Genomic DNA, 12245 nt, shown 5'->3' with positions numbered 1-12245 from the left:
CCTGTTGTTATTCTTTAAGGCAGGTAAAGATATTTAAATTTGGACTGTTGACTGGCTGCTGGAGAACACTTTCAGCAGAGGGATGGGTAGATTAACTTTCCTTATTGTTACATTTTATTTTATAGAATTATTATGCTTTGTTTAATCATGCTTTAATATTATAATGGTTACGTTTTTATCCATACTGTTTTGTGAGTGTCCTAATAACCGCCATGTTAGACAACACAGAGAAGCCACTGAAATCCACGAGAAGCAGGCGGACAGTTTCAACAGGAAGGAGGAAACCATGAAAATGAACACAGTATGAAAAAACTCTAAAATCAGGACAGTAAATAAAGAGCAACACTCAGAAAACAGGTGGCCATGGAAGTCGGAATCCGCCAAGGAGTGTGTAACAACTCACCTTGAGTTGTTACACACTCCTTGGCACCAGGAGTGGGGTCCGAACCCATGCGGACATTCCAGACATGAAACAATCAGGGCTCCCAACAAAGGATCCCCCCAGGCAGGAAGCAGCCAGGCTTTGAAGCTGCCAGGCTATTCAGTGCTAATCAAGCTGGCCAACAGCAATATTCACACTTGCCTCAGGCAGACAAGAGTTTTTTTCTCCCATCCTAAACATTCCATAGATATATAAATTCCCCTTGCCTAGTTTCCAACAGACCTCACAACCTCTGAGGATGCCTGCCATAGAAGAGAATGCTTCTGGAACATGGCCATACAGCCTGGAAAACTCACAGCAACTTAGAAGGAGGTGGCTCTATTAGACCTTATTCTTACATGTTGAGATCCTTATTTGGACCCTCTACAGTGGGCGACTTGAAGAGTCAAACATGCACTTGCTTAGGAAACATGTTTGTGGTCCAATTCAAGGATTCCTAATTCCAGGGGCTTTGGGATTTGAGACTTGTGTGCTGAATTGTGCTCCTTGTGCTTTTTTTCACTTGCCAGGCCAGAGCCTGCGAGTTTATTTGCACCAGAAGACCCAAAACAAGTGCTGACTATAAAGATAGGCAGCTTTAATGACTCGGCCCCGGCAGTCTCACCTCCCTGAATCTCATTACGGGGATTATTCCTCTACCCGGCTCACGCTAACTTGTCTGGGTGCCTCATTTATTAAAGGCGGAGAAGAGAAGGAGGGGAGCACTCCCTACTTGCCGGGCCGGCTGCCAGGCCCTTGAAAGAGCCTTTTGTTTTACCCAGTGAGGTCATAGAAGTGAAAACAGATTCCCTGCGGAATTTGCTGCTTCCTGGAACTTGCCAAACACAACTCCGAGCTTTGCAAAATAAGAACACATTTTAAGAGCAAGTTGTAAAGGCAACATGACAGCTGTTCTGTCGTCCGTCCCTGCCCCCATGTGTGTGCATATCTGAATAACGCCAAGGCCATCAAGGGAATTCTGCCTGCCCCTCTTTTGTCCTCATTCATTTCCCTTGTCTGCATCACAATAGAGAGGGGAAAGCGGCCTTTTAGACACCGCTAAATCTCTGTGTATTGGCTTTCAAGTTGCCCTTCCACTTATGGCAGACCTATGGATTCCATAGGGTTTTCTTAGAAAGAGGTGGGTGCCAATCACTTCCTTTGAAATAAGCCTACAACACTGAAGATTCCCTGCTTTCACTTCCAAGCTCAGACAGGATCTGGTGCCTTTCTGTTGGGCCCCAAGTTTAGAGCCAATTTAACTCTCTTACCGAGAAATTGCTTGAAGTTTAAACTCTTTGCTGTTAAAATAGACTCTCTTCCCTGCAGTGTAGCTCTAGTGAGACTTCCAGTTAATATATTCAACCACTATTTTACATATCCTTGAAAGTTTGCCTTGGCAAGTGGTGGGTCCTGGGCACGGGGCCAGGCCTTAGAATCAAGGATCTCCCCGCAAAGGCTTTAAGAGCCCTCTTCAAGGACTGCAGAAAATTGAATCAGGTCATCTGGGCAACGTGAAAGCTATGATTTGACGGCTTGTCATGAATAACTAAGAGGCAAGTGTTCTTCTGCCTTACCTGCTTAACTTTTCTTGGCCCCACCAGCGTTCAGTTCAAGTGCACAATAATGATGATGATGATGATGATGATGATGATGATGATGATGATGATGATGATGATGATGATGATGATGATGATGATGTCAATACAGTAGAGCAGGGGTCCTCAAACTTTTTAAGTATAGGGCCGATTCACAATCCCTCAGACTGTTAGGGGGCCGGACTAGGATGAAATAGTCCAAAATTAGGATTGTTGTTGTTGTGTGCCTTCAAGTCATTGCAGACTTAGGTCAACCTGAAGTCTAAAGTTTAGGACAGGGGCCAGGTTAATGACCTTGGAGGGCCACATTTGGCTCATGGACCTTAGTTTGGGGAACCCTGATCTAGACAATCTCCTAAGACCATAGGTAAGCAAAGAGACCTCCGAAGACCATGTAGATGGTCTCATAAGACCATAGATAAAGAAAGGGACCCTCAAATGCCATCTAGATGCTCTCATAAGGCCATCAGAAGACCATAGATAAGGAAAGAGACCCTCAAAGGCCATCTAGATGCTCTCATAAGGCCATCAGAAGACCATAGATAAGGAAAGGGGCCCTCAAAGACCATATAGATGGTTTCATAAGACCATAGCTAAGGAAAGGGGCCTCCAAAGGCCATCTAGACAATGTCATAAAACCATAGGTAAGGAAAGGGATCATCAAAGGCCATCTAGACAGTCTCATAAGACTACAGGTAAGCAAAAAGACCTTGAAAGACCAGGTAGACTTAGGTCAACCTTAAGTCTAAAGTTTAGGACAGGGGCCAGGTAAATGACCTTGGAGGGCCGTATCTGGCCCCCGGGCCTTAGTTTGGGGACCCCTGCAGTAGAGTCTCACTTATCCAAGCTAAACGAGCCGGCAGAAGCTTGGATAAGCGAATATCTTGGATAATAAGGAGGGATTAAGGAAAAACCTATTAAACATCAAATTAGGTTATGATTTTACAAATTAAGCACCAAAACATCATGTTAGACAACAAATTTGACATAAAAATTAGTTCAATACGCAGTAATACTTTGTTGTAATTACTGGATTTATGAATTTAGCACCAAAATATCACGATATATTGAAAACATTGACTACAAAAATGGCTTGGATAATCCAGAAACTTGGATAAGCGAGGCTTGGATAAGTGAGACTCTACTGTAATATTGTCAATAATCAGCCTCAGTAAGATTTGCCCAGGTCGTCTCTCTAGACCACTTAAAACTGTGAGTCCCGACCATAAATGGGGTCCCCTTAGCTCATAATAATAATAATAATAATAATTATAATTATTATTATTATTGTTTCATATCCCGCCACCATCTCCCCGTGGGGACTCGGGGCGGCTTACATGGGGCGAAGTCCGATGACATAATTACACAAGATAAACAACAACATAAACACAATTCATGGTATAAAAAAGATAAAAACAGTAATACAATATAAAAACGAGAACATTATAACAATACAGTGTTCCCTCACTTATCGCTGGGGTTAGGTTCCAGGACCACCCGCAATAAGTGAAAATCTGCAAAGTAGGGACACTATATTTATTTTAATATTTATACATTATTTTAGTAGTTATACACTATTTTTAGTCTTTATCAACCAATCGTGTTAATAAATCACCTCCTCCTCCTCCCGTTGCTCCTTTTTTCTCCCTTTGGCTTCTCCTTCCTCCCTTCCTTAGGTAGTAAATTGTAATTTTTTATGATTTATAATAGTCTTTTAGAGTTTATTGAAAAACCGTGAAACAGCGAATCCACGAAAAGTGAACAGCAAAGTAGTGAGGGAACACTGTATCAGTCAACCACCAGGCACAGTTCTATCATCTCCATAGGTGGGAAACTGAGGCAGCAATGCAAAAATAAAGTGATGAATAAAGTGCATAAAAGGTAAGGACCTAATAAGATACAGAATAGATTATTAATACCATCTGGAGCTGATGATCTAATGTCTGTCTCACCGAAGGCCAACCGAAACATCCAAGCTCATTGATGGGGTTTGCAAAATTTGGCAATACAGTAGAGTCTCACTTATCCAACACTCGCTTATCCAACTTTCTGGATTATCCAACGCATTTTTGTAGTCAATGTTTTTAATACATCTTGATATTTTGGTGCTAAATTCGTAAATACAGTAATTACTACATAGCATTACTGTGTATTGAACTACTTTTTCTGTCAAATTTGTTGTATAACATGACGTTTAATTTGTAAAATCATAACCTATTTTGATGTTTAATAGGCTTTTCCTTAATCTCTCCTTATGATCCAACATATTCGCTTATCCAACGTTCTGCTGGCCCGTTTACGTTGGATATGTGAGACTCTACTGTAATAAAATGTTTTCTGGATGCCACCTAGTGGCTGTTTTTGGCATGTACACAAATCTGTTCAGTGTTTACAGCGAATTCTGCAGAAGAGGCTTCAGTTGTACTTCCTAAAAATGAGACTCAGCTTTGCAAATACTGATCACTTTGTTGTCTTGGCTGAGAGGTTGTGGTACATGTCTTTTATTTGCTATTATCTGTCTTTGGGCTTGGCCCTGTGTAAGCTGCTCCGAGTCCCTGCGGGGATATGGAGGTGGGATAGAAAAATAAAGTTATTATTATATTATTATACTCTTGTAAGGGCTTCTCCTTGGCTCTCCTTGCTCCAGATTGATGTACTGGATGAACTCTTTTCTTACAGGCTCTGCTGACAGATCACTGTAGGCTAATTCTGTAGTAGTGGTATCCAATCTTTGGCCCTCCAGGTGTTTTGGACTTCGAATACCAGAATTCCTGATCATTGGACAAACTGGCCATGGCTTCTGGGTGTTGGAGTCTCAAATTTTGGAGGACCAAAGGTTGGGCACCATAGTTCTATAGTATTCTGTGTGCTGGGAGACATAGAAGTCTTTTGAGTTTCTGGCGTGTGATAGTTCACATTTAGGCCGCTTGATTGGAGACACTGCAAAAAGTCAGCGCTGGCTTTTGGGGGGGGAAATTACTGTTTGGAGATGTGTGTTGTTCTTGTTTGAAGTCCATGTTTCTTTGAAGGAAAGGATGTGACAGATTGTTGTAAAATGGCACAAAGTAGAAAAAATAGTTCTTCACACCTCCTTCCTCCCCCTGAACATAGTTTATCCAATGGAACTAACAGACCAAATGAAGCGTCTCTTAACATCAAATCTAGTAATTTATGAAAATTGCTGCCACCAGAGGAAGCATGCAAAAAAAAAAAAGAGAATGTAATACTTCTGCGTGTCTTTATTTTTCTCTCTCTCATTTCAGGAAAATACCTACGCCAAAAGCGAATTGACTTCCAGTTGCCGTATGACATTCTCTGGCAATGGAAACATAATCAGGTGGGGGACGTTTTGTAAAAATGTCACAAGATACCAAGATTGCTTTCCACGATACCTAAGAAAAATGTAAAAAAATTGCTGTGCCTGCCCTGATATAAGCTGTACGTTCAGGAGTCTTCTGCTGAAGTCAGCAACTGAGTGGGGAGGATTTATTTTTGAAAAACAAAAAACTGAAATCCTTGAAATATATATATAGATATACAGTATGTGTGTGTGTGTGTGTGTGTGTGTGTGTGGCGGACAAATTCCATTGCATCCCTGCCTCCCAACCCCCATTGTTCCTCCAATGCAAAATAGCAGCCGTTTTCTGTCTCCCAAAGCGTCCTACTTTCATTCTGCCGAGGACTTTTATTCTGATAGCGCTTGACTTCTTCTGTAGGGATCTTGTATTTTTTTTCCGACACGCCTCTGGAGAATTCAGATGTTCTGCCAACTGCGCTGCAAAAATCTCAGACCTTTATTTTCCTTGGAAGCAGTCCCAAACAGAGTGGAGGTTTTTATTATTTTGTGTGTGTGTCTGTATATATATATATTCCATTTAGTTCTCAGATGGAGAGGAATGCATCAAACGGCCCCTCCTGCGTTCTCTCTCGACAAAGCTCTTGCTTGTCCACTCAAAAGAGGGTGGTGTCTCCTCCTGACAAAAGCTTTACGCTAGAAATGTTGCAGTTGAGAGTTTTTGTTCTTTAAAAGCAACCTCTGCTTTTTACAAAATGTATATTTTAAAAAGACTCCTCCGCCCCTTTTGCCCTGTTAAGCATTCCCAATTCCAGCTGTTCCTAGTCACTTGTACCTGTCCTTTGCCATAATGCTAGAGCACCTTTGGAACACAGAATATGAAAAGTTTAGGCATTTGAAACAGCTTTTCTCAGCCAGTGCCTTCTGTATAACATAGGCTATAGGCTTCTGGCTGCCTTCAAGAATTTAGACTAGCAGCGCTTACGAATTCCTGGACAGACATCTGTAGTTTGCGCTGGTTCTCAGACCTTTTCCCAGATATTTTTGACTTTAAGTAAGGAGTTCTGGTGGCACAGTGTGTTAAAGCGCTGAGCTGATGAACTTGCGGACCAAAAGGTCCCAGGTTCAAATCCCGGGAGCTGAATGAGCGCCCGCTGTTAGCCCCAGCTCCTGCCAACCTAGCAGTTCGAAAACATGCAAATGTGAGTAGATCAATAGGTACCTCTCCGGCGGGAAGGTAATGGTGTTCCATGCAGTCATGCCAGCCACATGACCTTGGAGGTGTCTACGGACAATGCTGGCTCTTCGGTTTAGAAATTGAGATGAGCACCAACTCCCAGAGTCGGACACAACTGGACTTAACGTCAGGGGAAACTTTTACCTTTACCTAAGGAGTTTTGAGAGTTGAAATACAACAGTATCTGGAGGTTGAATAGTGGAATATATAGTACTAGAAGGACCCATGTCTGGACTCATAAAATAGATTGATAAGCAGAGAAAGCTCACCAACTTTCAACACTTGCGCTCCATTTGAAAGATGTCAAACTCCATAACGAAGTGAACATCTTTGCAAGCCACCACTAGCCATCTTAGATGGTTGGGTGACAGGGAAGCAATGGGCTTTGTCTGCAATAAATCTATATTCAAGGATTTTGGGGTTTTTTTTAAAATGAATTCTCCCCACTCAGTTGCTGACAGGTTATAATAATAATAATAACAACAACAACTTTATTTTTATACCCCGCCCCATCTCCCCAATGGGGACTCAGAGCGGCTTACAGGTTCCCCTATTAGGCAGCTTCATGTGACCAAACACATGTCAGTCATCTTCGTGTCAGTCACGGGACAATGCAGAGGTGAAGCATGTTCAGTCTAGACTCCGAGCCTGACAGACAAGTAGGCAACATCTGGTCCTATATAGTAGGACAATCAATCCCAGTCATTGTTGCCATTAGCTGCTGAGGCTGATGGGAGTTGTGATTATAATAATAATAAATAAGAATAAAACTTTATTTATATACCACTCCATTTCCTCAACAGGATTCAGGGTGGTTTCCAACATGTTTACAATAAACATTTGATTGTCAAAACCATCCAAAAGTAAAAAAGCGCAGTATAGTACTAAGACATTTTCTCCTCCCACTTGTATTTCTTTGGATCCGGACCAACACATATTTCATTGTTGTTGCATTTACTATTTTAAGTGTATAAACCATCTCTTTGGGAGAAAGGAACTCTTCCCTCGTGGAAGGAAAAACTAAACAGCCCGAAAGACATACAACAACCCTGTAAACAGCCTTGCTTCTCTGCTTTGGACGTCATGTCGCAATGTAATAAAAAAGACTCTCTTCTTTTTTTTTCTTTTCAGTTATATAAAAAGCCAGATGTCCCGCTCTATAAAAAAATCCGTTCAAGTAAGTAACCTTGTGTTTATATCATCCTCCTTCTATGGATTTCACATTTATTTTTATTTTATTTACAGTATTTATATTCCGCCCTTCTCACCCCGAAGGGGACTCAGGGCGGATCACATTGTACACATATAAGGCAAACAGTCAATGCCATATAACATAGAACAGAGACAGACGCAGAGGCAATTTAAACCTTCTCCAGCTTTCTGGGGATATGTTTGATTCCAGCCACAGGGGGAGCAGCTGCTTCATCATCCACTGCGATGGCACTTCCTCATTCCAACGGCAGCTGGGTGATTTTTATGGTGTTGTAAATTAGCCTCCCCACATATAAGTGGTACCTAAATTTCCTACTTGATAGATGCAACTATCTTTCGGGTTGCTTAGGTCAGCAACGAGCAGGGGCTATATTTTATTTTTAATTGTCGGGTGCTCACCCCAACACAAGGCATTCTTGGAGCAAAATAAAGTTTTGATTGATATGAAAAAATTATATTTCCCCTTTGCTTTTATTTGCAGATGTTTACGTGGACGTGAAACCTCTTTCTGGTTATGAGGCTACCACTTGCAACTGTAAGAAACCCGAGGATAGCAACAAAAAGGGCTGTGTGGATGACTGCTTGAACAGGTAAAACAGAACTGCCTCATTAGATGGTTCAATTAATTCAAGTAATCAATGTAAAGAAGCTTTTATTAGGCTAAAAATATGGTCTTGTTTGATGGAACCTAATGGATTTTTCAAGCAACTTTAGAAAGAGAAGACCTTCATCCAAAGGCTGCAGTTGACTTACACTATGTTAAGATCTAAGACTTGTATTACGGGGAATAAAATCCCATTTTATTCTCTGCTGCAAGTCATTTCTCCCCATTTCTTTCATTTTGCGTTCTGGAATGCATTATATGACAATGTAAGTGCAATCTTAGACAAAATAAATACTGTATCTACTCAAGTATAAGCCTAGATTTCAGCCCTTTTTTTAAGACTGAAAAAGCCCCCCTTGGCTTATACTCGGATGAGGTTAGCTTATATTTGGGTCAGCTTATACTCGAGAATATATGGTACATTTATTATTTTTCTCTATTATTATTGGTATTATTACATTTATTATTGTACTCTATTATTGTTGCTACTATTACATTTATTTTACTCTATTTCTATTATTATTAATACATTTATTATTTCACTCTGATCTTATTATTATTGCATTTATAATTTTACTCTATTTATTATTACATGTATTATTTTACTCTATTATTATTAAAAGGATACATAAACACATTTACATTGAAGAAGATGAGAATAATGATTTGATCAGAGTTGGACAGTCTTATCTTAAATTTGAGCTTTATGTAAATACAGTAGAGTCTCACTTATCCAAGCTAAACGGGCCGGAGAAGCTTGGATAAGCAAATATCTTGGATAATAAGGAGGGATTAAGGAGAAGCCTATTAAACATCAAATTAGGTTATGATTTTACAAATTAAGCACCAAAACATCATGTTATACCTCAAATTTGACGGAAAAAGTAGTTCAATACGCATTAATGTTATGTTGTAATTACTGTATTTATGAATTTAGCACCAAAATATCATGATATATTGAAAACATTGATTACAAAAATGGCTTGGATAATCCAGAGGCTTGGATAAGCGAGGCTTGGATAAGTGAGAGTCTACTGTATTCAAAAACATTTAACCTACTGATGCCTCAATTAATTTCATTTTATTGGTATCTATTTTTATTTCTGAAATTTACCACCCTCGGCTTATACTGGAGTCAATGTTTTCCCAGTTTTTTTGTGATAAAATTAGGTGCCTCGGCTTATATTCGGGTCGGCTTATACTCGAGTATATATGGTATATACAAAATATAAACACAGAGACCTTAAGGATGCTTCTTACATTACCAATAGACTTAATTCATATCTTTTTCTCTAAAATTTTAATGAAGAATGATAGGGAAAGTAGTGAGAAAATATACCAAAGACAAGAATCATTTAGATGTAAAATTCTGTGAACAAAGCCGAAAAGGCAGCCTTTCCCAAGCTAAACTTCCTTCTGCTCCTTCCTCTCGATCCAGGATGATCTTTGCGGAGTGCTCCCCAAATACCTGCCCTTGTGGCGAGCATTGCTGCAACCAGCGGATTCAGAGGCATGAGTGGGTGCAGTGCTTGGAGCGCTTTCGGGCCGAGGAAAAAGGCTGGGGCATCCGCACAAAGGAATCCCTGAAAGCCGGGCAGTTCATCATCGAGTACCTGGGAGAGGTTGTCAGCGAGCAGGAATTCAGGTGAGAAGCCAAATGCAGGGGACGGAGAAGCACTCAGGGCATATTTATATTCAGAAGAGCAAGAGGGAATTACTGTATATGCTCAAGTATAAGCCTAGTTTTTCAGCCCTTTTTGTAAGACTGAAAAAGCCCCCCTCGGCTTATACTCGGGTGAGAATCCTGGTTGGCTTATATTTGGGTCAGCTTATACTCGAGAATATATGGTACATTTACTATTTTTCTCTATTATTATTGGTATTACATTTATTATTTTTCTCTGTTATTGTTGCTACTATTATATTTATTTTACTCTATTATTATTATTATTATTATTATTATTATTATTATTATTATTATTTTATGACACAGCAAACAAAATAGATATGCTGGATTTTGTATCACAAAATCACGAGTCAAACACTTCCCAAGTGTCTAGGACTGTGTGATGTATTTTTGGATGATTCGTGCAGATCCCAGTAGAGTGGCCTTTTGCAGTTGGCAGATTGTGATTTTGTCAATGTCTATTGTTTCCAAATTCCGGCTGAGATCTTTTGGCACGGCACCCAATGTGCCGATCACCACTGGGACCACCTGCACTGATTTCTGCCAGAGTCTTTGAAGTTCAATCTTGAGGTCCTGATACTCTATTATTATTATTATTATTATTATTATTATTATTATTATTATTATTAAAACATTTATTATTTTACTCTGATCTTATTATTATTATTGCATTTATTATTTTACTCTATTATTATTAAAAGGATACATAAGCACATTTACACTGAAGAAGATGAGAATAATGATTTGATCAGAGTTGGACAGTCTTATCTTAAATTTGAGCTTGATGTAAATATTCAAAAACATTTAACCTACTGATGCCTCAATTAATGTCATTTTATTGGTATCTATTTTTATTTCTGAAATTTACCACCCTCGGCTTATACTGGAGTCAATGTTTTCCCAGTTTTTTTGTGGTAAAATTAGGTGCCTCGGCTTCTATTCGGGTCGGCTTATACTCAAGTATATACGGTATTTGCCTCTGTGGACAATTGAGAAATCCCTTCTCCATCCTTTTCCCCAGAAACCGAATGATTGAGCAGTACCACAACCACAGCGACCACTATTGCCTCAACCTCGACAGCGGGATGGTGATCGACAGCTACCGCATGGGCAACGAGGCACGCTTCATCAACCACAGCTGCAATCCGAATTGCGAGATGCAGAAATGGTAAGGCTGTTGTGTGAGCCCGTGAGACAATAAGCGTGGGCGACCTGAAGGATCTCGTGGCACACTTATAATCTCATGACCTAACCTTGAACATGCACCGTTCCCAGGTTAAAATCTTGATGGAAGGGCCATCAAGTGCAGCCCCATGTAACTTGCACTCCTTTGTTGGACAGGTCCGTCAATGGCGTCTACAGAATTGGGCTATATGCGCTGAAGGACATGCCTGCTGGCACCGAGCTGACTTACGACTACAACTTCCACTCATTCAATGTGGAAAAGCAGGTGAGGATTGTCAGCTCTGATGCAGGGGGATCATGGGAAGAATTCTGTGTTTCGAACCACTATTTTCAGGAACTTACCGTATATACTCGAAGATAAGTCGAGATTTCAGCCCTTATTTATGAGCTGAAAAAGCCTCCCCCAGCTCATAATCAGGTCAAGGTCAAGCTGGCAGTGGAGCTTGGAAGCCGTTGCTTGCAATATATAATATACTAGCTGTGCCCGGCCACGCGTTGCTGTGGCAAAGTGGTGGTGGTATTGGTTAAAAATTGTTGTTTAATTTTTATTTGACGTTATTTGCAATTTTTATTAATTTTATTGTAAGTTATATTTTTATTTATTATATTTTATTATTTTCTTGTATTATTTTTAGTTATTTTCTGTTATTATAGTATTTTATTGTATTAATTTTTAGTGTTTTTTATTATTTTTATTGGGTTGCTAGGAGACCAAGTTGGAGGAGCTTAGCCTTCTAACTGGCAGCAATTAGATAAAAGCAATTATTCCTCTCTCTCTAATTAGGACTTTATTTTCATTTTGTTGTATCAACCTAGAGGTGTGGATGATGGGTTGTGTTGTCAAATTTCGAGGTTGGGGGGCCTGTAGTTTTGTTGTTTTATGGGTCGCTGTGATGCCATCACTCTTTTATATATATATATAGATTGATCTCTCATCTCACCCTCCTTTATCAGTATTTTCTTTTCCAAAGCCTCCCTCACTCTTAACCAAGGGAATATTTAAAAG

General features: G+C 39.9%; 1 protein-coding gene across 3 annotated transcripts in view; it reads left to right on the top strand.

Annotated features, from left to right (window-relative positions):
• Positions 1-12245, top strand: part of ash1l (ASH1 like histone lysine methyltransferase) — a 59935-nt gene that overhangs the window by 30320 nt on the left and 17370 nt on the right. For all 3 annotated transcript variants that reach the window (XM_062965183.1, XM_062965181.1, XM_062965182.1), the window contains 6 exons: positions 5283-5356; positions 7683-7728; positions 8245-8353; positions 9806-10012; positions 11076-11222; positions 11396-11504. In XM_062965183.1, coding sequence (XP_062821253.1) covers positions 5283-5356; positions 7683-7728; positions 8245-8353; positions 9806-10012; positions 11076-11222; positions 11396-11504 — 692 coding nt within the window. The remainder of the gene's footprint in view (positions 1-5282; positions 5357-7682; positions 7729-8244; positions 8354-9805; positions 10013-11075; positions 11223-11395; positions 11505-12245) is intronic.

This window comes from Anolis carolinensis, unplaced genomic scaffold, assembly GCF_035594765.1.
Source record: "Anolis carolinensis isolate JA03-04 unplaced genomic scaffold, rAnoCar3.1.pri scaffold_14, whole genome shotgun sequence".
NCBI classification, from domain to species: Eukaryota; Metazoa; Chordata; class Lepidosauria; order Squamata; family Dactyloidae; genus Anolis; species Anolis carolinensis.
The sequence above is the reverse complement of the archived record's forward strand: the minus strand, read 5'-3'. Positions and strand labels throughout refer to the sequence as shown.